Source organism: Plectropomus leopardus, chromosome 10, assembly GCF_026936395.1.
Source record: "Plectropomus leopardus strain MGB_pleo_1.0 chromosome 10, ASM2693639v1, whole genome shotgun sequence".
NCBI classification, from domain to species: domain Eukaryota; kingdom Metazoa; phylum Chordata; class Actinopteri; order Perciformes; family Serranidae; genus Plectropomus; species Plectropomus leopardus.
In genome coordinates, this window is record NC_142185.1 from 22436030 (window position 1) to 22463651 (window position 27622).

At 39.2% G+C, this 27622-nt stretch overlaps 1 protein-coding gene across 1 annotated transcript in view; it reads right to left on the reverse strand.

Moving 5' to 3' along the window:
• Positions 1-7309: 7309 nt before the first annotated feature.
• tbl1x (transducin beta like 1 X-linked) overlaps positions 7310-27622 on the reverse strand; it is a 29506-nt gene continuing 9193 nt past the window's right edge. The window contains exons 2-15 of the mRNA XM_042494581.2: positions 19600-19705; positions 17802-17947; positions 17293-17512; positions 15378-15510; positions 15065-15206; positions 14903-14966; positions 14664-14761; positions 13267-13327; positions 12991-13112; positions 12828-12902; positions 12605-12732; positions 10675-10840; positions 10470-10571; positions 7310-9420 (exon numbers count right to left, since the gene is read on the reverse strand). Of these exons, the coding sequence (XP_042350515.1) occupies positions 9394-9420; positions 10470-10571; positions 10675-10840; positions 12605-12732; positions 12828-12902; positions 12991-13112; positions 13267-13327; positions 14664-14761; positions 14903-14966; positions 15065-15206; positions 15378-15510; positions 17293-17512; positions 17802-17947; positions 19600-19657 (1542 nt within the window). The 5' untranslated portion in view covers positions 19658-19705 and the 3' untranslated portion in view covers positions 7310-9393. The remainder of the gene's footprint in view (positions 9421-10469; positions 10572-10674; positions 10841-12604; positions 12733-12827; positions 12903-12990; positions 13113-13266; positions 13328-14663; positions 14762-14902; positions 14967-15064; positions 15207-15377; positions 15511-17292; positions 17513-17801; positions 17948-19599; positions 19706-27622) is intronic.

A 27622-nucleotide genomic window follows, 5' to 3' on the forward strand; every position in this document is an offset into this window, starting at 1 on the left:
GACCCAAAAAGCAAGGCTATAGTAAGGTGAAAATGCCAAAAATGCTATGTCCCAAAAACAGCTTGAAACAGCTGAAAACTGCATAAAATAGCGTGACTGAGACACGCCTAGCAACAAAAGTTGCAAAAAACATCCCAAAACACCATAAAACGGCATGTGGAAAAAATGACCCAAAAAGCAAGGCTATAGTAAGGCAAAATGTCAAAATGCTATGTCCCAAAAACAGCTTGAAACAGCTGAAAACTGTATGAAATAGTTTGCTGAGACACGCCATAGCAAACAACATAGCAAAAACTGCCCAAAACACCATAAAACGGCATGTGGAAAAAATGACCCAAAAAGCAAGGCTATAGTAAGGCAAAAATGTCAAAAAATGCCATGTCCTAAAAACAGCTTGAAACAGTTGAAAACTGCATAAAATAGCGTACTGAGACACGCCCTAGCAACAAAAGTTGCAAAACACATCCCAAAACACCATAAAACAGCATGTGGAAAAAATGACCCAAAAAGCAAGGCTATAGTAAGGCGAAAATGCCAAAAAAGTCCATGTCCTAAAAACAGCTTGAAACAGCTGAAAACTGCATAAAATAGCGTGCTGAGACACGCCATAGCAACAAAAGTTGCAAAAACGTCCCAAAACACCATAAAACGGCATGTGGAAAAAATGACCCAAAAAGCAAGGCTATAGTAAGGCGAAAATGTCAAAAAATGCCATGTCCCAAAAACAGCTTGAAACAGCTGAAAACTGCATAAAATAGCGTGCTGAGACACGCCCTAGCAACAAAAGTTGCAAAAAACGGCCAAAAACACCATAAAACGGCATGTGGAAAAACTGACCCAAAAAGCAAGGCTATAGTAAGGTGAAAATGTCAAAAAATGACATGTCCCAAAAACAGCTTAAAACAGTTGAAAACTGCATAAAATAGCGTACTGAGACACGCCCTAGCCACAAAAGTTGCAAAAAACATCCCAAAACACCATAAAACGGCATGTGGAAAAAATGACCCAAAAAGCAAGGCTATAGTATGGCAAAAATGTAAAAAAATGCCATGTCCTAAAAACAGCTTGAAACAGTTGAAAACTGCATGAAATAGCGTACTGAGACACGCCCTAGCAACAAAAGTTGCAAAACACATCCCAAAACACCATAAAACGGCATGTGGAAAAAATGACCCAAAAAGCAAGGCTATAGTAAGGCAAAAATGTCAAAAAATGCCATGTCCTAAAAACAGCTTGAAACAGCTGAAAACTGCATAAAATAGCGTACTGAGACACGCCCTAGCAACAAAAGTTGCAAAAAACATCCCAAAACACCATAAAACGGCATGTGGAAAAAATGACCCAAAAAGCAAGGCTATAGTAAGGCGAAAATGTCAAAAAATGCCATGTCCCAAAAACAGCTTGAAACAGCTGAAAACTGCATAAAATAGCGTGCTGAGACACGCCCTAGCAACAAAAGTTGCAAAAAACGTCCCAAAACACCATAAAACGGCATGTGGAAAAACTGACCCAAAAAGCAAGGCTATAGTAAGGCAAAAATGTCAAAAAATGCCATGTCCCAAAAACAGCTTGAAACAGCTGAAAACTGCATAAAATAGCGTGCTGAGACACGCCATAACAAAGAATTTTACAAAAACAGCCAAAAACACCATAAAACGTCATGTGGAAAAAATGACCCAAAAAGCAAGGCTATAGTAAGGCAAAAATGTCAAAAAATGCCATGTCCCAAAAACAGCTTGAAACAGCTGAAAATTGCATAAAATAGCGTGCTGAAACATGCCCTAGCAACAAAAGTTGCAAAAAACGTCCCAAAACACCATAAATAGCATGTGGAAAAAATGACCCAAAAAGCAAGGCTATAGTAAGGCGAAAATGTCAAAAAATGCCATGTCCCAAAAACAGCTTGAAACAGCTGAAAACTGCATAAAATAGCGTGCTGAGACACGCCCTAGCAACAAAAGTTGCAAAAAACGTCCCAAAACACCATAAAACGGCATGTGGAAAAAATGACCCAAAAAGCAAGGCTATAGTAAGGCAAAAATGTCAAAAAATGCCATGTCCCAAAAACAGCTTGAAACAGCTGAAAACTGCATAAAATAGCGTGCTGAGACACGCCTAGCAACAAAAGTTGCAAAAACGTCCCAAAACACCATAAACGGGCATGTGGAAAAAATGACCCAAAAAGCAAGGCTATAGTAAGGCAAAATGTCAAAAATGCTATGTCCCAAAAACAGCTTGAAACAGCTCAAAACTGCATGAAATAGCGTGCTCAGACATGCCCTAGCAATAAAAGTTGCAAAAAACGGCCAAAAACACCATAAAACGGCATGTGGAAAAAAATGACCCAAAAAGCAAGGCTATAGTAAGGCAAAAATGTCAAAAAATGACATGTCCAAAAAACAGCTTAAAACAGCTGAAAACTGCATAAAATAGCGTGCTGAAACACGCCCTAGCAACAAAAGTTGCAAAAAACGTCCCAAAACACCATAAAACGGCATGTGGAAAAAATGACCCAAAAAGCAAGGCTATAGTAAGGCGAAAATATCAAAAAAGTCCATGTCTTAAAAACAATTTCAAACAGCTGAAAACTGCATAAAATAGTGTGCAGAGACACGCCATAGCAACAAAAGTTGCAAAAAACGTCCCAAAACACCATAAAACGGCATGTGGAAAAAATGACCCAAAAAGCAAGGCTATAGTAAGGCGAAAATGTCAAAAAATGCCATGTCCCAAAAACAGCTTGAAACAGCTGAAAACTGCATAAAATAGCGTGCTAAGACACGCCATAGCATTAAATGTTGCAAAAACAGCCAAAGAAAACATAAAACGGCATGTGGAAAAAATGACCCAAAAAGCAAGGCTATAGTAAGGCGAAAATGTCAAAAAAGTCCATGTCCTAAAAACAGCTTGAAACAGCTGAAAACTGCATAAAATAGCGTGCTGAGACACGCCCTAGCAACAAAAGTTGCAAAAAACGTCCCAAAACACCATAAAACGGCATGTGGAAAAAATGACCCAAAAAGCAAGGCTATAGTAAGGCAAAAATGTCAAAAAATGCCATGTCCTAAAAACAGCTTGAAACAGCTGAAAACTGCATAAAATAGCGTGCTGAGACACGCCCTAGCAACAAAAGTTGCAAAAAATGTCCCAAAACACCATAAAACGGCATGTGGAAAAAATGACCCAAAAAGCAAGGCTATAGTAAGGTGAAAATGCCAAAAAATGACATGTCCCAAAAACAGCTTAAAACAGCTGAAAACTGCATAAAATAGCGTGCCGAGACACGCCATAGCAAAGAAAGTTGCAAAAATAGCCAAAAACACCATAAAACGGCATGTGGAAAAAAATGACCCAAAAAGCAAGGCTATAGTAAGGTGAAAATGCCAAAAAACGACATGTCCTAAAAACAGCTTGAAACAGCTGAAAACTGCATAAAATAGCATACTGAGACACGCCCTAGCAACAAAAGTTGCAAAAAAACATCCCAAAACACCATAAAACGGCATGTGGAAAAAATGACCCAAAAAGCAAGGCTATAGTAAGACGAAAATGTCAAAAAATGCCATGTCCCAAAAACAGCTTGAAACAGCTGAAAACTGCATGAAATAGCGCATTGAGACACGCCCTAGCAACAAAAAGTTGCAAAAAACATCCCAAAACACCATAAAACGGCATGTGGAAACAATGACCCAAAAAAGCAAGGCTATAGTAAGGCAAAATGTCAAAAATGCCATGTCCTAAAAACAGCTTGAAACAGCTGAAAACTGCATAAAATAGCGTACTGAGACACGCCCTAGCAATAAATGTTGCAAAAACTGCCCCAAACACCATAAAACGGCATGTGGAAAAAATGACCCAAAAAGCAAGGCTATAGTAAGGCGAAAATGTCAAAAAATGCCATGTCCCAAAAACAGCTTGAAACAGCTGAAAACTGCATAAAATAGCGTGCTGAAACACGCCCTAGCAACAAAAGTTGCAAAAAACATCCCAAAACACCATAAAACGGCATGTGGAAAAAATGACCCAAAAAGCAAGGCTATAGTAAGGCGAAAATGTCAAAAAATGCCATGTCCCAAAAACAGCTTGAAACAGCTGAAAACTGCATAAAATAGCGTACTGAGACACGCCATAGCAACAAAAGTTGCAAAAAACATCCCAAAACACCATAAAACGGCATGTGGAAAAAATGACCCAAAAAGCAAGGCTATAGTAAGGTGAAAATGTCAAAAAATGCCATGTCCCAAAAACAGCTTGAAACAGCTGAAAGCTGCATAAAATAGCGTGCTGAAACACGCCCTAGCAACAAAAGTTGCAAAAAAACTCCCAAAACACCATAAAACGGCATGTGGAAAAAATGACCCAAAAAGCAAGGCCATAGTAAGGCGAAAATGTCAAAAAATGCCATGTCCCAAAAACAACTTGCCAAAAAATTACCCAAAAAGGAAGGCCAAAATTGATTAGGCTTCATTTTTTCATTTTAAACCAAAAACAAAAAAGGGGAAAGCAGACCCATTTCCGTTTTTTTGTTGTCAAAATTTCAAAAAAACGGAAAATGAGAATTCAAAAGATACTCAATTTGGTTTCCATAGTAATGCCCTATTGCTTAAATTAATGCAATGAATCGTCAAGCTGATTTTTATTCTTTCTACCAGTAGATGGCAGTATGAGTCTACTTACTGTCAATGAATTTCTGACTTTCTTATATAGACCAATAATTCAATGTTGTTAAAAGTGATTGATACAGATGTAGTTTATTCAAACAGTTATATACAACATGTATTTACTTTGTAATTTTTGATATTGTTTCACATACTAATATGCAGTATTGGGGAGTAATTAACCAAATGTAATTAAACTATTAATTTCATTTATTTATTTTTGTCCCATTAGCTACAAAATCTACAAAGAATTTGGGGCCTCAGAAGGAGAGGGATGAATTTTATTTTGTATTCTCTAAGCCTGAGAGTCAGCTCACCTGTGGAAAATATCTGTTTGTAGTTTTTAACGATTTTAATCTGAATTTCGCAATTGAGTGCAATTGAAACATTTACACGACTCCGTAAATGAGTGGAATTTGTGCTTATAAATATGAAATTACAGTGCCAGTAACAGCGGGCAGCAGCGTTACAACAACAATGTATGTGTGAACACCACATGCATGAAACAAGGAGCAGGTCACTGAATTTGATGTCTCGTGGATACAGAGGCGTCGCAACGGGGTAAGCAAGGTAGGCAGTTGCCTCAGGTCCATATCATGGGGCCGTGGGGGGGCCCCAAAATGTCTCGAAACACCCCTGCATGGATATGATCACTGTTATCCGTTTTTTCCACATTTGATTTGAGCACAAAATCGGACAATGAAAAATTTGTGGTTTTTCAGGGTTTTTTGGAAAAGGAATACCAAAAATAGTCTAAGCGTCAGTTGGATTAGCTCTGAGTGGTTCAGGTTGTGATACTGAACTTTATTTAAATTTATCCTTATTTTAAAAACTGTTGTCCAAATGTGAGTGTCAAATAGAACATTGGACATGGTATGCCTGTTGGGAGGTTTGGCTCAGTGGGATAGATGGCTGGTTACCATGCATGAAATTGTGAGTTTGAGCCTTACTTGGAACATGTGACTTTCAAAAGTTTTAAATGTATCCAATGTGAACATCCAAAATGATAGAAATAACTGAAGTGTTGCTCAGGGGAAAAGATGGCAGATTTGAGTCTCCTAGATTGGTGGTTTGAGCCTAACAAAGCAACAGTATAAAGCCATGGGTGAATTTAAATGATAATGCCAGAATTGGCAAAGACATACAAGACAATTGTTACAAACAAACAAAATACCATACACATAAATATTAAAACATATCAGTAGTCTCTAATGGAAAAAGTTTGTTAATTACGTGACAGTTTCTAAATTACCTCAGACTTTACTTTGACATTTCTTTAATGATATTCCTTGATTTTGACAGACGCATTTGCCAGTACTGGTTTTACCTGTTTTGGGTCACCTTCACCTGATTTATCATCCAAAACAATATATCAGTCAACTTTATGTGCCTTAATTTTTTCTGCAATATCACAATCAATGTCTAAACTGTATGAATCTACAGCCAAATGAAATTTTATGGCATAAATAAAATAAAATATCGGCCGATATATCTCCCTGCTCTGCTGATAAAAGCGGGTGTTAAAACGCAAAACTCAGTATCAGCAGCGACGTCTGTCGAAAACTCGACTGATATATGAGTCAGGCCAATAAATCAACTATGTTTTTGGCAGGGAAAACTCTGTATTTAGTATGAAAATTCAGGAGATAAAGTGTGTTTTTTTTAACTGTTTTAAGTGTTCATTGCAAGGTACGTCATCGATGACTTACATCAGCAGAGCGGACATATAAATCAACTCATAATTTATTTCATTTATGCCATAAAAGTCAAATGTTACCTGTCCCAGATGAGACTTGAACCAGCCATCTCAGGAACAGTAACATTTTACACTCACTGAACTAATCCTCCAGAGGATTGCACTTATTTCGACATTCCCTTTAGCACATTAGGAAGCCACATCTTTAGAAAACTCATATATACACAGATATATGAGCTGACATTTTCTTTTATTTATAGCATAAAAATCAACTATTAGTTGACTCAGATGAGATATTAACCATCAAAACTTCAAACCTTCCAACTGCCTGATTTAGCCACTGAGCCAAACCTCCAAACACAGACTGTGATTCAACGTTCACTTCAGATCACTATCGCCAGTGACATCTGTTGAGAATTACACGCATTATATCAGCACAGAAGAAGTAATAACTCCATTCACTCCCATAACTCCCAGTAAGTTGTTCCACGCCATTTCATTTCTGTGGTTATTCTTATAAAAAGGATGTGTGGTGTCCTAAATAATTTTGTGGTTTTCCCCTTCTATAATTGCCTTCTCCTCGTCCATGTTGTCTGTACTGACCTCTGAAAACCTCTGACCTGTTGAATCCAGTCCTGGATCCGCACATTGTGACGGTTTGTTGATGTAGTTAAATGAAACTACACGCAGTTTTATTATGAAAATTAACCGGATATTTTAATGTTGTGTCGCTGTCTGACTTCCTGTCTGCTCTGTGCTTAATGCGGCGAGATTGATGCAAAGTGCACTGGCTTGCGTATACAGACTAAAGAGTTTAAACGATTTGTTCTGTCTACCGTGACGGATCGGAGCCGTACCACACACGGATCTGGTGGAAATTAGGCTGCTCCACCTAAAAAATAAAAAAACACACCTGAGCTTAGAAAACAGTCAATTAAGGACACAGGCTTCATGGTTTCTGATATCAAAATAGAATGATTTATTTGAGACACTGAATGACTTCAACGTTTTGTCTTGGAAACAGGTGACCGCACCCTGGACCAGGGTGCAAGAGAGATAATAGCCGTCACAGCACTTATTCCATACTGGGCTCCTTAGTGTGCCAAGAATGGCCACCAACCCACAGCCCAATTCTCAGTCTGACACAGACAATAATGGCTCTCAGCAAATGAAAAAGTCAGAAAACAATGAACCACCCATTAACATCCAATTGTGACATTTAAAACAAAACAAACAAACAAACAAAAAAAAAAAACATTGGCCCTTCAACTTCCAGCAAAATCTGATCTTTTGCTGTACCCACCATTACAAAAGTGCACTTCACATTGCTCTAGTAGAAGTTGACTGAAAGGGAAAGGGACCGGAAAAAAAAGGCAAATCAAAGTGGTGGCAAGTTAGTTTTAAGATACTGTCTTTTATATGAGATCCCAGTAGGCAGATGGAGCCACGCTTGTAGAGCACTGATGTCTTTCCATCTACAAGACAGGCATTTCAAATCTGATCAGCCGGCAGCTTTTGGTGGTACTTAAAAAGAAAATCATACCTTCTTTTTAAAAAAAAAAAAATTTCATTTTTTTAGCAACAGCAGGATTTTGCTTGACCTCCACCTTAAGGTCAAAATGTGCTCTGAATTTTCAGTAGATTGTTCAGAGGAAAGTGCCAAAGAGAAACCACGGTAATGAAGCTGTAGTTGCTTTCCCGCTCAGGTCTGCACGATACTCTTAACATTGATTCTGTGATGTCCTGTTCAACATATAAAACAAAAAGTATAGCAGACACCAAGCAGGAGACTGTGCTGACTTTTCTCTCCCATATTGTTGACCAGCTAATTCCCTAAATGCCGGTGATGAGGCACATGTTTCCTCCATGGCTTTCAGGGATCAATAGTGGAAAGCAAAGCTGCTTAACACATCTGTGTCAACACCATTTGTGACTCACTGATAAACAACTTGATGCGTTGGATATGACTGGCTCAGATGAAAAAGACTATTAAAAGAAGCTGATGACACATGCACTTCATTTAAAAAGGAACTCTCGTCACGTTTTATGAGCAAAGTCGTGACAGCTCGAGCCATTAATGAGCCCCTACAGGATGGCAATAAAGTGTACTGTATATAAACATATATACACAGTATATAAGTCTGTGTATTAATCTAATTTACATAACTTTACATTCTCAAATTTACATCCAAAAAAGGGAGAAAATTCTCTTTGAAAAACCACACTTTTCACATCTTGTCCCCAAAATGACATTTTTTCTAATCTCGAGTGAATTGAGCAGGTCATTTCAGGAGGTTAGGACTGTTTCTTGGCAGGTTTTCCTTTTGTTGACCTGATGTTAAACGAGAGTTAAGAACTACCTTGTAGCGGCACATTCGATTTTGACTTTCAAAAGTCCATCTGTGGGAAAAAAAAAAGCAAGAAGTACTCTTGAAACAAACTATTCTCCACTGAGAAGAAGTTAAGCACCCTGTCAACGGACAATACCAGTGCTTCAGCATTGATGTTACGTTTATCACGTCCACAGTTAGTTCATTTGGACATGAGGTAACATTTGCTCAGAGGAATTCTAAAACCACAACCTGTCTTTCATAATTTGTTGCCTTTTCCAGCCAAACACGTGTCTCATTAACACTTTTCTCTTTATATAACACTCATCTTTGTTTCCACCCTTACCACCCTATAACAGCTGGACCAGTGGCCCGGAGGGATCGCAGCACTTTCTCATTAGAAACCTTTTAAAACGCGGATGCACCCAGGGAGTTGGATTCAGTCCAGTCTTGGGGATCTCTTAACCAGCTTCCACTATTTTTCCAATAGGCGTATCATAAAACACACGTCAACAAACTGTAAGGTGCACTGAAGTCAGTTGGTGTTGGCTCCTCGGAGGCTGCTGCAGTCATCTGGTTGTACTCCTGTGAGGGGGTTTGTTTTGCTCCACCTTACAGCTCGTCTTGAGCAATGAGAGTGTGTTTGCTGATGTCAGAAGAAGGCAATTTGCTGCACATTCCAGGATTCATCATCAAAGTCTCAAGTCGGCTATTTTCGGAGATCAAGAACACATACCTGAAAGGTAAAGTATTAGGTAGCATTAATAATACATTTGAACCAATGTGTCTTTTTTTCCAGTGTTTCCACACGTTGTTTTTTTTTACCAATGAATTTTCAAAACCTTTTCCTAATATTTGACCTCTTTTCCATGACGTTATTTAAGTAGTTTAAAGTGTGTAGGTTATACATAGCGATACAGCCATGAATTATTAAACATACACTCCCCAGACATTTGCGGACAAGCAAACTATTGGCACTTGCTAATTTTACTTGTTTCACATTTCTGCCGTTAATGAGCTGCACATGCAAATAGACCAGACTGGCACATATGGGTACTTGTCAAGGCTGCTCCCCTTTTTGGAAGTCATATACTTATATTTTGGAGTTTTTATGCATTTATTTGTTGCTCAACAAATGTTTGTTTTGTGAACATGTGTAATAATTGTTTTGCAATGTTGCCTGAACCTGAGGACACGCCATACTTTAATATTTAAGGTTAGTTGCAATCACGTCCCTTCAGACTTCCCCCCTCCAAATAGATGAATGACCTAACGTACATCTCTTCATGTACAGATGTCTGGATCACGACTGTCACCAGCATTATTTTACAATTTACCACACTGACAGAGAATACTCAGAAATCTTATGTGCCACAAACCTCAGTGTGAAAGCCTTAACCCGCTACACAACAACTTTTCAGCATTTTCCTGTTTCTCTGCTTGGGGCGTGGCCTTGGTGATGCTGGTCTGTTCTATGTGTATCATGTGATAGTAGTGACATTTCAACGGTCACGCAGTGCAGCACTAGATTCTTCAATTTATTTCAAGTAGGATTTTTATGAAAGTATTTCAAACCAAGTCAATGGACATCTAAACCATTTCTACTCCTGAAAAACAATTTTTCTAATTGCGCAACTAACCCTGTTTTTACTTATTGTTCTGAAAGTACTTGTGATGAGATCTTTCAGTCAATTTCAATTGATGGCAACAAGCCAAAAGAAAAGTGAATAAACAGAGGAGCTGAAAATTGGTGAAAATCACTACTTCATCATCACAATTTCTTACCGAGCCGTCTGATGCGCTGGCACCAACTTTGTCACCGGTGCTGTTCCAGCACACCTCGAAAATACCACCTGTACCTCTGTAGCTGTGTACCAAGGCTCCAGTCTGAAACAACAGTGCAAACAAATTAATGACCATCTCCATCGAGATTTAGCAATCAGAATAAATCCTCTCCCGTTGTTTGGATCAGTATAAATGATAAGCTTACCATGGTGTTCCAAATGTGGACGCACTTATCGAAGGAGCCGCTGGCCAGGTGCTTGCCGTCGGGGCTGAAGGCCACACTGTAGACGGGTTCCTGGTGCTTGGTCAGTGTGTGAATACAAACCCCTCGCTCCACATCCCACAGTCGTACTGTTGAGTCGAAAGAAGCGCTGTGGGTGTGAAAAAGACAAATGGTGGAAAGATGTAATTTGAGAGCAGGAACAAGAATTCCTACAATTATCTTCTAGTGTTTGGCCTTTTATTGTTCATAAGATAAGTCGATCAAAAGGAAATTTACATCACCATTTTGATAATTTATTAATCGCTTTCATTTTTCAAGCAAACGTGATAAACATTTCCAGCTTCTTACATGTGAGAATTTGCTAGTTTTCTTTGTCGCATAATTAAGATTAAAAAAGATTTTGGACTGTTGGACAGACAAGAGAGATTTGAAGATGTCACCTTTTTCCCATGCTATAGACTAATTAGCCATAAGATATTCAGCACATTAAATGGTTATGAAAATAACTTTTAGCCGTAACCCTTAATGTGTGTGTATATATATATATATATATAATTACCAAAATATTACCCAAACAACTAGTTAATATTGAACCTGAAACTTGCCTTTATATAGCATTCATTATTTCAACAGATTTATGACGGAGTGAAGGAACCCCAGAAGATCATAAACAAAAACAAAGGAGCCAATACAGTGTTCCCACACCCTCTTAAACATCAACCTCAAGAGCTTTTAGTGGACCTCCAGGCCCAATTCCCTAAAATTAAAGGACCCAACACTGCATGGTTTGAGACATGGATCTAGCAGGCTGTACAAACAATTAAAAAGAGATATTTGAATGTGTGAGCACTCTCCAACTGTGCTGTGTGAGAGTGTTGGCAGACTAAGTGGTCTCTAACCTTCTCTAATACAGTAAAACAATATATTATAATATAATATAATATAAGTTGAGTGACAAAAACAGGCAATTTCTATTCTTGCATAAATAGATAAAGTCAAGCCCTTTTGAAAACCCATATCTGTAAAATTTTCAAAGTCTTTAATTCTTTCTAAAATTTGCAAACTTAAAGAATAACAGGGACCTGTGGCAACCCTCCAATTAACACATGTTTAAAAGCTACAGATAGTTATCATTTGCATTTTTGTTAGCATTAGAGCGTCTTGACCTGAGCAATTTCTTAATGCGAACAAGTAAAATACAAACAAACAAACTTGAAAACATTTAACCCTTCTTTATGGAGAAAAACTGCACAAAAGGGCCTCAGTATGCGTTAACAAACAAACGTGAATGTCTAAAAAAAGTGAAACTGTGAACATCTGTGAACTGACACACTGTTGAAAGCAAATCATGATCAAAAGTAGGCTGATTTCAATTAGCATATCTTCGCCTCTAAGGTATAAATAGGCTCTTCTGGGTGCCCTTGGCAACAAATGAAAGTGAACTCAGATGGATATTGTGGCGGGAGCAAATTGAAGTCAATTAAAAATGTATTGAACATGAGCTGCTCAACGGTAGCATGTGTTAAAGGTGATCAAGTTCCTTCCCAGTAGCGGTGATAACGGCAGTTTTATTTCCAATGTGAGTTACAGGCAGGTATGCTGGGTTGTCAGTGAAGGCTGTAAATTCCTGCGGTATTTGACCTAGAACATTTACACATGCATGCACATCTGGGTCACAGCGTAGGGCTGTGGGCCACTGACGATAACTAGCACTGGGATTTTGTCTGGAACATGATTCCTTGTGAATGCGATGCTATGACAAGTGTCCGCTTCCCACACACACACAACACAAATGTACACCCCCATTTACACAGTTTGCTCTGAGCACAAAAACCTTTCTTTCAAAACTCAGCATCGTGGGTGGTTGCCCTGTACGGTACTAACTGTGAGCTATGTGTGAAAGATTTCCCACCTGGCGAGCATGATGTTGGAGTTGGGGTTGCTCGTGCCGGGGCCTGTGGGGCTCCACTTAATAGTGTAGATCTCTTTGCTATGAGCCTGGAGGTCATGGACACAGGACTCCTGCTTCATACTCCAAATCTGCGTGTGAGTGGAAACAGCAAAAATGTGACTGAATACAAATCACTGCTCAGGTTTTCTATCTTTTCCTCTTGCAGACTGAGGATTAGTTTTACCTTTAAGGTCATGTCATCGGAGCATGAGGCGAGCAGCATGCCTGATGGATCCCACTTAATGGCATTAACTTCATTCTGCAAAACACAAAACTCGTTAACAATATTGTGGAGGGAGTAAGTATGGTACAAGGTCAGAGGAGCAACACAGAAAAAAGCTGTTCACCGTGTGGCCCTGGAAGGTTTTGAGGGGCCGGTCGCTGCCAAGGCGACATACGTGGATGCACATGTCTGTGCTGCAGGAGGCAAAGGTGGTGTTGTTCTGCCAGTCGACATCCAGTGCTGGGGCTGTGGAACATTTAAATGCACAGGCAGTTAAGTGTTGGGAATGGTTTATGAGCCAACAATACAACCACAACTGAGCAGGAAACGTTTTGCATCCTGTTTATTATCTAAAATAATAAGCTTTTATTGTTATGGATACATAATGAACTCGCTTTACCTGAGTGGAAAGGGAACTGCTGTTTGGCTTCTCCTGTGTGTGCGTCCCAAATGATTGTCGTCTGGAAAATTAAATAGAACATTTCACACCACGGATGCGACATTTCTGAATGAATCATTATACAGAGAAGAACACATTAGAGGTTCTTTAAAATGTTCTTTGAATGACATCTAGGGCTTGAAATAAATTTCACCACATAGGGTACAAAAAATTTCAAAAAACACATATGCATCTAGTGACAGTCATTGTCCATGGTGTGTGTGCTTTTGTAAGATGAATTTCTGTTATCTGTCTGTTCATCTTCCTTGTGCCTGTTAAATGACAGTTAATTTTCAAAGAATCATCCACAAAATAAGCTTAACTGCAGTTCCTGTCTGTGTACAAAAACTTAAGCAAGGCTGTAGTATCCCCAGCGTGAGCTTCACGCATCAGAAAACACCATAATCACAAAGGCTCTGAAAATTGTCTCAGCACTTCATCGCGTACTTCTGAATTTCGAAACTAGGCGCCCACTTTGGGAATTGTGCTTTTCAGTTCAACAGGGAAAACTGGCCGTGCAGATTTGCTTGTACAGACATCTCTACAACTGTTCACTGAGACGCTAAAGACAATCAAACGGCCTTAAATTATTAGAAAGAATAGCGACCCCACTGGGGGAAAGAAAAGTCTTTCTGAGAGTTTGCTGTGAAACCTAAAAAACAGCCTTGGGGGCAAGAGTTGTGGTCTGGGGGAAACAGCAGGTAAGAGGTAAACAACATATATAATTACACTACACAAAAGCAATGTTTGGCAGTATGTCTGTGTTTATATAATCTATGTGTTCACTACTGTTGCCTGGCAGTCTACTTTTCCAGTAACATTTGATGACTTCTTGCTTATCCATAAAATCATTTTGTTTGTCAGCCCCTGGCATTTTGAAGCATACTACAGTAAGTGACACGATGAGCATAAATGCCTCTTTGTATGCTTGTAGCTTATAAACCATCTATAGAGGCCTTTGTTGTGGTGTTTCACACAAGTATAAACAGTTTTATGCAGATTCCTTTTTGCTTCACTTATTAACTTGTTAATCAAGTTGTATGAGATTTGGTAACATACTTAAATTATGCTATAATATAACTATATGAAAAATTTAACAATGTAAGTAAGATATATCAAATAATTTTTGCACTTCCTTTCTCTGTATCTGGAGTTTTCACTGAACAGAGGATTGAACGATAACAGTGCAGTTTGTATTGTAGTTTATGGACAAAAGAAAAATTATATGCTACAGATTTACACTTTGGCTGATGGTCACGCAAAGTTCTTTTCAAGCCCTATGACTGGTAAAGAAAAAACACACGAGGATAGTATTATTGTAAGACACAAATCAATGCCTGTGGGCCATTATGAAATACCTTATCTACACCAGCACTGAGAATAGAGTTCCCCTTCTTGTTCCACTTGAGTGCAAATATGGGCCCTTTGTGCTGTCCCAAGGTGCTTGCCAGATTTCCTAATGGATGAGAGCCATATCCATTTCTGTTAGAAATGATCCTTCAAAGAATTGTCACGCAGGTCACATTATTCACAGGAACAATGGCATAAACCTAATGACCGAGGAAACAACACCGTGCTGGAATGATGGAAGACGTACCATCCTTTGTCCATATCCTGGCGAATCCATCATAGGAGCCTGTTGCCAGGAGAGTCCCATCACTCTGTTGGATGGAAAGATAACAGGATTGTTACTTAACTGTCCTCAGCTGTTAACCACATGGTGGAAGTAGAAGATGTGGATGGATGACCAGAAACCTACATTCCAGTCAAGTGAGGTGACGTCTTTGTTGCTGGGGACGTCCTGGCCACCTTCTCGGATACAGTGGCGCAGCACCAGCTGGGTGGAGTTGGAGTTATTGTTCTCGTTCAGGTTCCAGATCCTGGCAGTGGAATCCCCCGAGCTGAATACCAACGCAGCAGGAGAGGGTCAGAAGATTGTTGGAATAGAAGCTGTCAGCGGTGGATCTTATGAGGCCGTATATCTTACAAAATAAAAGCCAAAGCGAGCATACAATATAGTATGACTCATCCAGTGCGCATTAGGATCTGTTTCAGCACAGACAGCGACTCACCCTGAGGCCAGGAGATCGCTGACAGGGTTCCAGGCGCAGATGAACACTTCAGACTCATGGCCTCGGAGCACTGTGGCTTTACTGGCTGGTATCTCCACATCTACATCCATCTCCATGGGCTCACTGTGGTTATCTGAGAGGAGTGAGTGCACACACAGATGGACAGATACACACACATATTTATAAATGCATCTACATATGCATGCAAATACGTGTATGTTCACAGTTATCCGCAGGCAATAAGTGCCATAAATAAAATGCTGATAGATGTTCTCTAATAACTGACTACATTTACATGCCCAAAGTATTTTAGTTTTTGCCCTCAAAAAAAGACAATATCACTGCTAAGCTGTTTACAAGTGTGCAACTAAACATAGTTACTGTTTCTGAAGGTAAAGAGCTACATAAAATAACAAGAAGATATCAAAGAAAATCAATAATGTGTTTATGCTTTTGCTAGTTTTTATTTATCTCAGTCTGAAAATACTATAATAGTCAATACTGACCCACTTGGAGCGCACACAGTTTTCAGAGTATAATGTGCACCCAGGATATATGTGAAAGCTTTTAGATCATCTCTTCAATGTGAAAGCCACTGACACATTACTCACAGCTGACTCTTCCTGTTGCCATCCACACCTTCCAATTAAATTCCTTGAGGATGTACTCACACACACACTCCTCCTCTTCTCCTTGTCTAGAACTCCACCTGATCTACACCTCTCTGGTTTCACTCACAGGAGAAGCTAAAGAGCTGCTAATGATATCAAGTTCTGTGAAAAACCACACGGTTGTTTCTGTTTCTCAGTGTAAAACTGTGCGATAATTTGGACATGTCACCCAGGAGAAAAAGTGATGATTTGGTAGGTGTAAAAATGCAACTGCTAGGCTGCTTCAGGCTTCAGGGTGAGAAACTTCTGCCTGCAACTGCTTTGAAAAGGTTCCACGTGCAGATTCATACCAGAGTGCAGATGATATTTTTTTGAAACAATAATGTAGTTGGTGCATGCTCACTTACAAGTCAAAACAGAGAAAACAAGGCAGCACTCAAAATCATAACTCTGTCTTTGCCATAATCATTTTGGTTAAAATAAACTAAACATATTGACTACAAACAAGGATGCTGCAGTGAAACGAGCCATTGTGTTCTGAAATGGAACAAAATGATGGTTCATTTTTGACCTGTTTTGTGCATAAGTTTCTTTACATCATCTAAGATTTCAATGAAAACATTCCTTAGATTCCTCATGAGCAGCAATTCTAGAAATTTACATGGGTGACAGACAGTGTAAAACGTACATAAGAAAAGTACGCAATGATTTGCAGATTTCAGAATACAGTAAGGGAAATAAGTATTCATCACATCAAATTTCTTTTTCATTAAACTTAGTTCAAATGGAGTCATTCACCTGAAGTTTAAACAAGACACTGGTATTAACTTAATCAAACTACACATATAAAGAAATTTTAATATTTCAATACATAAAAACTGCTTGAATTTACGTGGAAAGACGAAGGAAAAAAGTATTAAATCACTAACTGAAATCAATTTAATATACAGAGGTCTTTGCTTGCAATGGCAGCTTTAAGAAACTGTACGAAGTAACTGATCTCACAGTGTTGTCCCTATCCCAACATTTTTGTGGTATGTTGCAGGCATCAAATTCATAAGAGTTTATAGTTAAAAATAACAATTAAGTTCAGTTTGAACATTAAATATGTTGTTTTTGTAGTTTCACAATTGAATATAGGTCAAAGAGGATTTCCAAGACATTGCATTCTGCGTCCACACACAGTGTTCCAGATTTTGCGGATATACTTGTCTGTCCTTTTGTTATTGACTCCCATTTCAGTATATCATTTTTCTATCCTTTCTGAGATAACTGGGATGTCATATTTAGAAGATTAAACATACTCATATTGTGAGTGCCATTCTCCTCCCCATTGACAGTGGCTTCTCCGTTCTTTGGTGCGTTGGACTGGTTTCCAGAGGTTGATGCTGCCATTGCACAGGCTGCCTGCTGCTGGGCTAACTTGTCGCGGAAGGCCTGCTGTCGCGTCTGCACCACATCTGGCATCACTGCGTCAATGAGTGACAGTGACTCGATTGGCCGACCATCGAAGACAGTACCGTCCTGTCATGAAAACAGCAGTTAATAACACATCACGTTGCGATTTGATTTTTCATTTTTGATTTCTCTGGAGTCATGTTTCCTGATAATGAAAAATTTCAAAGGTGAAGAGTGTTTCAGGACTGGTAGACTACTACAAACATTTGTCAGTGTATCTTCCAGCATAAGGATCACTGAAAACGTTAAAAGAATTTGCAGTTAACCTGGAGTGTTGTCATAGGGATCAAAGTCTGTCTTTGTATCATTAAGCAATAGAAAGTCAGTGGGAATAACAGCAGGTCCCTGCACTCACCTCATTGATGCTGATTTCTGCCTCCACATACTGAAGCCCTTTCTGCAGGATGGAGATGAGAGCTGCAGGGGGCACTAGTGTTCCATTGATGTTTGACTGGCTGATGTGGCTCTCAATGCCAAAGGTGAATGCTGAGTGGGAGAAACCTGAAAACAAAACACCATTCACATTCATTAAAGAGAGAGTGCCAAGCACAAGATGTGCACAAACACAACACAAATATTCAGAGAAAAGTCTTGTCTGATCCAAACAAAGCTAACAGTAATTGAATACAGAAGCTGAATGGCATAACAAGTATGACATTTGAGAGTATAATAAGGCATGCAAATGGCAATGTTGACGTCTCAGGGATACTAGTGGCTTGTTTTATGCCAGACGGCTTCAGAAGCAGTCTCAGTAAAACAGTAATAAAACACAGGAGCTGGAATTTTTAATCACCGATCCAAATCCTATTGAAGAGTGAACAGCAGACATCTAAGAAGCAAGGAAATATTCTGGGTACCCACAAGATGTTCATGTTACAGGGGCTGCATGGCCTGTTTAATTCCATCCACCATAAGCAGAGGAAAAATATTTTCAGTTAAGTGACCGTGTTTGATCGTGCATAACATAAACAAATGGTAGCATATCATCTAGGGGTGGGGGCAAAAATCAATTCTTAAATGCATCAGGATTCTCTCTTGAAAGATAGTTTTGCGATGCAGAAAAGTAAATTATTGGAAATTTAAAACTCAATTCCCGACATTATGATTGCAATGCCGGGCTGTATGTCCTCAATGCTGAACCAATTGGATAGAGCGACGTAACAGACACATACATGTGTGTTGTTTATGTTCTAAGTTAGGCTTCTTCATGAGTTTTGGTAAGGATAGCTGAGCATGAACAACAACTACACGTAGATATCAGAACTGAAACCCCCTGCCTTAAAAGCTAGCATATGGAGGTATTCTATGACGTTAAAGGGATAAGGGACCTGGACAGCCGCCACAGCCTATGCAAGCTGTCTGGCATAGCCAGCCCTATCTACAGCTGTGCCAGAGTGGTTTTTACATCTTTCAACCAATCCCAATCATCTAGGGCAGTGCTTAGCTCAGGATGCTGCGACAGTGCACATTTGCAATATGATGTTGGGGGAAACTTGTTTTGGTGGAACATTTGCACATGGTGAGGCAAGATCTGGCATTAATATGGCTAAATCCCCACAAAAAAACACCACAAAAAACATTAAAATGCATTTGAATGTGTAGGTTGCTAGTTCACAAATTGTTGTTGTTTCATGCACAGTGCTAAAACAAAGTGTAGGGATGCATTTGATCTGGCTATGAGAGGCTAGTTTCATATAGTGAAGGACATTTTGAAAAAGGTGACATGCAGAAAGCAGAAGGGGAAGAAAATTCTGTCTGAAATAGATGGCCAATGGCAGGTGTATACCAGCAGTCTACATCCTGTGGCCAAGACTATGTCTTACTGAAATAAATGTATATAAGTTGAAATGTGTGAAATATGTTGGAAGAAATGTGTCAGCTGGAATGTTACATTTGCCATGTGTTACTTCTATTGTTTGCTGTTAATAAGAGATGACATAAGTAAATTCATTTATTTAATTATGGATCGTTACAAATGCACTATGTTGTTTAACATGATAAATGCATTTTCAATGGGCATATAAGATTTGCATAGTTAGTCAAACCCTGCAATACTGAGAAAAAGTAGCAATTAATGTATCAAGCCCAAGAAAATCCATTATTTTTCAGCATTAAATTGTATCAATCGTATTAGCAGATATTAGGAGACAAACCTGATTCTTGGAGATATCTGTAGACCAAGAAGTTCACTTCGTCACTGGTAATACTCATCTTAGACCAAAGACAGGGAGGAGGTATGTTGGAAGGCTGGGCTCACTCCTGAAAATATAAACAAAAACAAAAGTGGAGATTAATATTTAGGTCTGTGATCTTACACGTGGCATATTCTTACACCATTCTAAAAATATATATTTTTTTTATCATACACCATAAAAACAGATTCCAATTTGGCACACTGCACAAATCTGTCCCAATCCTTGTTTAGCAATGCAAACATGGGCTGACATATTTTATTAGACACACACACACACACACACACACACACACACACACACACACACACACACACACACACACACACACACACACACACACACACAGTACAGCCCTGACATCAAGCCTCTACATGCTTACTTTGTCTTGCCCACTGCATGATTCCTTCCTTTGACAATGTCAATAGCTGGGTCACTTGACCTGTGAATTCATGTCTAGTACTGAATGCAAGTATTCCCAACCTCTCCTCTCTGGCCTAATGGGAGTGTCTATATCCATTTGGCTTTCACTGAGAACTGAATGGTGCGTCCCATTAGTGACCCAGCCAACCATCTCAATGGAAAGAGCCCTGATAAAGCAGTAAGGATATTAAATGCCTGTCCACTGCCCATCTAGTGAATTACAGAAGCGAGCAAGAAGCGAATTATCCACAGCAGACACCCTGACCTTCACTACTGAGTTATTTTCAACAAATAGTTGTGTTTAACAGAGCTTGTATTAACATTTCCATTGAGATTGTCTAAAAACTGAAGGGAGCTGGAGAAACAAAAAGGCAATTACATTTTTAATTCCATCGTTGCTTTTGTCCTCAGGCTGATGAACGCTGCAAGAAATACTGTGGAGTTCATGATTTCCCAATGGCTCACACATATGCTTTACGAGAGCAGGGAACATGGAGCAAGAATACTGTTTATACACCCACACACAAAATGTAAACACATAAATGTACAGAACATACATGAAGAACGAGATGGCTCTCTATGTAGGTTACTGTGAGTAACAATGCCCAACAAAAGAATCAAGCTGTGAATGAGTCATGACAAACTACATAACCATGTATAACGACATAACTGTTACTATTTCCTGCTCTCTCACTCGGAGATTTAGGGACAGACATTTTGCTGAGAACACAAAGAGAAATAAAGTGGGGTGGGGGTGGCGGTGTCAGGTATGAAGACTGCAAGGCTGTCCAACTTTCATTCCAAACACTGTCCAGGCACACTCAAGTTCCCCTTTGGTAGCATAGCAACAAGAGAGATCGAGCAAAATAGACAGAGAATGGTGTTGTCCCAATTACCAGTGGGCATACAGCCAGAGGGGTTGAACATGTTACTCAACATGAATTATTCACTTTCACCTTGGTATATTCTTTCAGATGGAGTCTGCCTTTATTGTACCACAGCAGACATGCAAAGGGCCTGGTTTATTACAACCTCTGCAACTGGTGCAGCCACAAATTAGTCTTTTATATTTCCGAAGACAAAAAGAGCTGCTACTCAAAAGTGCCATGTGGAGTTTTCTTATCAAAAACCAAAGGTTTATTCCTATTTCACTGCTATTCACCAAAACTCAATGTGTGTATTCTAGATGGTTTTCTTTTACATTTTAATTCCTGTATCGTTTGCATTCATGTTTTATAGCTAGCATTGTTCTTTTTGTCTCATCTTGCCTTTGCTGGTGCATTACAGCCACCTGTAAGTCAGTAGCCCTTTTTACAGAAATCCCATGATAGGGCAGCGATGAAGACCCTTCATTACACCACCGTTGCTTTTTTTTAAAAAACAGAACCAAACAATGTCACTGTAATGTCACCCTGGTGTTTGATTTTAAGCCTCTTTCACACAATGTTCCAGGCAAATCACTGGGAATACCTTTCAGGCACCACTAATTATTTTCATTGTTCACACATATAACTCCATTGCAGAATATTCCAGTCTTGTGCCTATTCACACATTACATGGTTTATTTTTTTTATTTTAAACAATTAGATGAAGCAGTACTATGGGACAAGGCCAAACAGTAGATGGTGGTATGCTTTAATCTGGTGAAGCTTTCTGCAGAAACACTTGAGTTTGTTTATGTCCTGGGCTTCTGCTTGTGAATGCCATGGTCACGAAGAATCTTTGTAATTTTCTAGTAAACTACAGTGTCTTTCATGGTCCCAGACAGCTGCCATTCAATTGCGTTCTCTGTGCGGACAGAGAGGAGCTCCCTTGTTTCTGCGTCTGTGGAGTTTCCAGCCATTGATGAACGAAATATGTCTGTGTCAACATTGGTTGTTGTTCACCCTGTCTTGCTGTAAACAAGTCACAGATTAAAATACGTCATCAGCGTCTTTTGTTACAGACATAACTCTTTACGTGTCCTCCCAGTAATATTCCTGCTTTCATTCACAACATAGCTTTATATTCCCTGTAATGCTACAACAAGTAGGTCTTGAGGTGGGAAACTGCCAGTGCACAACCCCCCCCCCAAATTGATTCTGGATCTCATTCACACGTGACACCTTCTTGTGAAAATGCTAGAACATTACTGAGAAAGTCTGCATATGTGAATGAAGCTTTACATAATATGAGAGCATTTTGGAAGCAAACAAAGGTATGATGGGCGTGACGTGAAACAGCACTGGCCTCTGTTGTGACATAACATACACGCTGGCATTGCATGGCAATAACAATCATTAACCATTGCAGTTGATCTCGTCCTCAGCTAGCTTCTGGACCTCAGTGTCTCCCAGTTTTTAGACATTTTCGGTTCCTTTTTTTCTACTTTGACTTAGCTGCTAACAGCTATCAGCTGCTTTTAGAAATCTTTCGGTTGTGGGTCTCAAATAACACGTCTTTAAAACATCACACACAGCTTGTTTAGCTAGCTGCTCATTTTACACGGACGTCAATCATGCCGTTTATGCAGAACAGCGATGCAGAATAACACGAAACATTCCCACCTTGAACAGACAGTGTAAAAAGGGTTAGTAAAACAGTCTTAAACCACCGGCACGGCTGTGTATCCCATGCATTTGAATCCCATGCATGTGCATCCAAGTGTGTGTGCACAAGACAAACAAAACAGGGACTTGCACATATATTAACAGCTTTGTGTTACTGGAGGTCAAAACTTTAAGTTACCCCTGGAGTAAAAAAAACATAGCAACAACTGCAAAATGGCAAAACAGAATCTTCAGAAATCTTACTAAAAACAAGTGAACAGTTGTTTTATTTTAATGTTTTGTACATTTCCATTCTCATTTACATCAACAAACAAAACTTATTTAAAGGCAAATGCTAGATACTTTATTCTGCCATGAAACACAACAACACTAAGCCTGTCTACATTAGCCAATGTGCCCTGATTTGACCACTGCCACTGTGTTTATCTTCAGCTTACATATACGACTCGGGGTAGCCACATCAAAGCAAAGCAGCCGCTGCTCCCAAGGCTGCCTCAGCTACATACCAAACAACTAGAAACGTAATTAACAGGCAGTCTGGAGGGGCTCAGGGCCCGTTGGTGCAGGGCAGCAGCAATAATCCCTCTATCAGATGGGCCCATGATGCCACCATCCATTACAAAACTCCCTGGGCATCCAAGCCTCCTTTGACCAAACAATGTGCCTTCCGGGAAACCAGACAAAATGCTAACCTCTGCTACGGCTCTGAGGTTTATCCACTGAAGTGATAAGTGGAGTCAAAGCGTGATGATATGATCCCTCTGAAAAAAGGAAGACATCACAAAGGAATAAACACCTGCATATAAGGCTGCTACTACAAAAACACTGTTTACCAGCATAGATGTACCATGTAAAAAGTAGGGAATATATACAGTAGAAACAATATAAAACCACACATTCTTGGTTATAGTTCCTGTGATAACGTGTGATGTGTGATAAGAAGCTCCTGGAAATAATGCAGGTAACCTCCAAGTCCAACACATCATCTTTTTCAGGTAGCTCAAGATGCTTTAGAAAAATGAATCACGCCACACAGTGTAAAGGTTCACAGAGAAATCCCACCGCCATTAACACCTTTAACCCATCAAGAAAGCAAATTTAAAGTGTGTTTATGTTGAATGCTGACAGAATTATCAATACATCTGTGGGATAAAAACAGATTACGCATTGCATGCACCAAACTGATGCAATCTCATCAGTGGCAAAACAAGGTGTTATTCACACCTTGTGTATTGGAGTCAAAGACAGATGCATTAATTTAACACACCCAATTGTTAAATGTTTCACGTCTGTCCAGTACCACAGCTGTAACAGTAACATGTCAATTTATACTTAATTTTACCGCGGCCACAAAATTTTTAACAATGGAGCTGCCATGCACACTCTGCACTACATCTTGTTTACCAGCCCAGTTTGTTTTCCTCCCAGCACTGGCTGAAATCAGAACAGCATACAAATCTGTTACTCCTTCTCCTTTTTCTTTGGTAGTCCTTGCACTGTTGTAAAATGTCATTCTTTTAACTAATGGATTAGACAAGTGACTCAATAAACACACATTACAGAAATAAGCAATTGTTCTTGGCGTGACAAAACTCTGTTGAAAAACACTGAGTCTGAACCCAAAGATGACAACATTTAAGTGCAAAAATGGGAGCAATTAACAATTATTGAAGAATTTCTATTAACCCTGATAGGACTATACTCAACTTACAGATTCCTGTAGCTTGTATTATTATTTTCCTCTAATGAATTACAATTGAATAACAGTTCTTTAAAAGCAAATCATACATGCTTGAACATTACCAAATGCAAACAGAGGACAGCAGCAAAGACAGACAATAAATTGGACAGACTAATGGAAACCTGAATAGGTCAATGATGAAAACCCCCGCTGTGTTCATCTGGCTCATTAGAGTTAACTTTCAGATGTTTACGGCGATCTTGCGGCAATTACTCGACAATGTAAACAACACCACCATCATGCCGGGCCCTTGTCTATTCTTGCCTAAAGCTGTGGCCAAAAAGGCCCTCATACTGCAACAACCCATTTACACTGGACACATATCAGCTGTGTCTCACAGTCTTCCATCTTAAGCGCATCTGACAAACCGACTATATGATAATATTGGCACATCATCGATACTGGCAATATTGGCTTTAAAATGAAAAATCTGAATCAGCCAACATGTACAAAACATCAACCCTAACTGGAAGTACATTTCTTATTTTGCACAATGAATTAAAATTACATACACTGAGAAGCATTGTATGTAATGCCTCTATCTGCTGGTGGGCCATCACAACAACAGTATGCAGATATGATGAGAGACTTGCAGAAGAGACTTGATGATCACTAAAATACCAAATGAGTTATATATTGGATATCTGCAAAAAAATCCAATATCATGCATCCCTAAAACAGACATATTTGAATTTTTATCAAATCAAATATGTCTACACAACAACTCACACTCCACTCTCACAACAACTGCAACCCAAATGCACATTTAGGCTTCAAGTTACATTTTACTATTGGTGTGACTACTTGAATTATGTATTTGGTTGACGTACTATCACTTCCGATTGCACAGCAGTACTGTGGCTGAGTGTAAAAGCAGTGTAGAAACAGGTTTTGAAGATGTGTTGCTTTCACTACACAGGTAGACATAGTTTTGGCTACAACATTAAATGCATTATTTTTTGTAGAAAAAGTCCTTCTGGTATGGTGTAATGATGTTAAGATAAGCTTTCACATTAAGTTTTGAATCTGCAAATATTAAAGGATTCAGATGAATGGCCCAAGAACTGTAACAGCTCTCCTATCAAAGTCTGCAGTTTACCTAGTACAGGGACATTGTGAGGTCTCACTGCCAATAACAAAGTGTTAACTCATATATGTTAATATATGGTGAGGAACAGAACTTGCTTGCAGCAACTAGTCTGATGGGAGGCGTAACTCGAGTACAGATGTTGAGTTTTTGTTTAACTCAAGGCGTAGACCAAAGGTCATGCTGCGAGCTCTGAAAATTTTAAAAAGCCAGTCATATAGAATACCAAAGTATTTCTTAATAATCCAACACTGATTCAACTGAGCAATGCTACTACATTGTGTTATTCATACCAGTGTCTGTATTTTTAAAACATCATCACAAAAGAACATCTAATGAAGACATTTGATAATGCACACTAATTAAAACTGTGCAAATGTATTAAGAACTGATATAATTGTTGGGCTAATTTGTAAAATATCTGAATTCAAGCCAGGCAATTTATTTTGCAATCCAAAGATTACATGACAGCACATTTTAAACAATGTGCAAGTTGGCCATTGATATCATTAAGGCTTTAAAGAAAGGAAGTTCTGTCTGAGGTTTGAGCAAAAACCTTCTATCACAGTACATATTATCCTGTATCACCATAACTGTAGGTTATATATATTATTTCAACACTGTAATTGTTGTTTAAATTCAGTGGTTTAAAATAACTAGGGTGCTTTGTAACTTGATTATTTTCTTCTCTTTGGAAATCTCCATGTAAAAAAAAAAACAAAAAAAAAAACTGCCTTACATGTAACAACACGAGTTAACACAAAACACTCAAAAAAGTAAAACTAGATTTTTTTCAAGAATAGAAGCTTTAAGGCTCCTGAGAACAAAAATTTCAAGTGTGACAGGTTTCTGTGTTTACAGTTTCACTCCACTCCTCTGTCTCTGCCCAAATTACATTATCTTGCGAGGCAGTTGGATTCTCAAGATCACAAGATCATGCAAGAATCCAGCCCTGATTTGTTACAAAGCCTGCCTCAAATAGCTCCAAGGGTAGAAACATTATTGCTAAATTTCTAGTGGAGCACCCGTTTCTACCTTCAAATGGCAAATACCAACACTCAACCCTATTTAATTAACATACAAACTTATTTTGTTGATGGCAATATCTAAAAATGAATGTGGCACTTAAAAGATATAAAGAACATGCTGAGAACAGTACTTATTCACTGTAAACAAGAGAAACCCTGAGGCTTTTTCATCATAGCTAAAAGGGTTAATTAAAGCTTTAACCTGATGGGTCTTACAACAAATCTCAAAGACACAACACTGATATTCTCTATATGGATAAAATTTATAATGATGATAGCAAAACTCTTAGATGTGCAAAGAGCTCCTAAAATGGCACTGTAAATAGGGCTTAGCTTTTAAAATCATCAATTCATCACTAAGAGCAAATAAAATGCTTTCTGTTCATAAGCATTAGATGCAAAAAATAATGGAGCAAAGTGAGCTGCACAACCAGCAGTCTCCTCCACATGCAGGTTTTAGAAAAGAATGATGTTGAAAACCGGCATACCAGGGACCCCATTTTCTCCTGAACAGTCACCTCCTGACAGATGTGCAAACAAGACCTGGAAACAGCAGCCATTTTCTCTTGAACTGCTCTGCTGAGTAAAACCCGCCTTTGAAGCTTCTGGTTGGGCTGCAGTCTTGAGGGGGGAGGGGAAGGAGGGAGAGATGGGGTGGGGGGGGGGAAGCGGAGACGGGGGAGGGGTGGTGGAATCAGAGCAGGGTGATAAGTAACGATCCCCGCACAGGTAATCACAACAACCATTTGTGCATTATTTTTTGCCTCTCTCAATGAGTCACTTAGCGACATCCAATGTAGGTCGGCAAACGGTGGGGGATGGGAGCCTTCAGTCTCCAGGGGAAACACTTCTCCCACGCCATGAGAGACAACAGTCTGCAGGTTTTCATTCCAACCAAAGACACTACACAATGCCTGGCACTCCTTTAGGTAAAAGGGAAGAAGTCATTGAAGAAGTCAGTGATATTACCTGCTGAGATGATCAGCTGGAGTGAAAACATGCAGACTGACTTTCCACGCACACACACGCACAAGGCTGGCCACCTTTACAACCAGTAGGCCTAATCCACTGGTTCTTTCAGTAGTTAACAGTGAAAAGGTCACCAGGGTAACATATTAGTGGGGGTATTCAGTGCACTACAACTGATACTACAAAC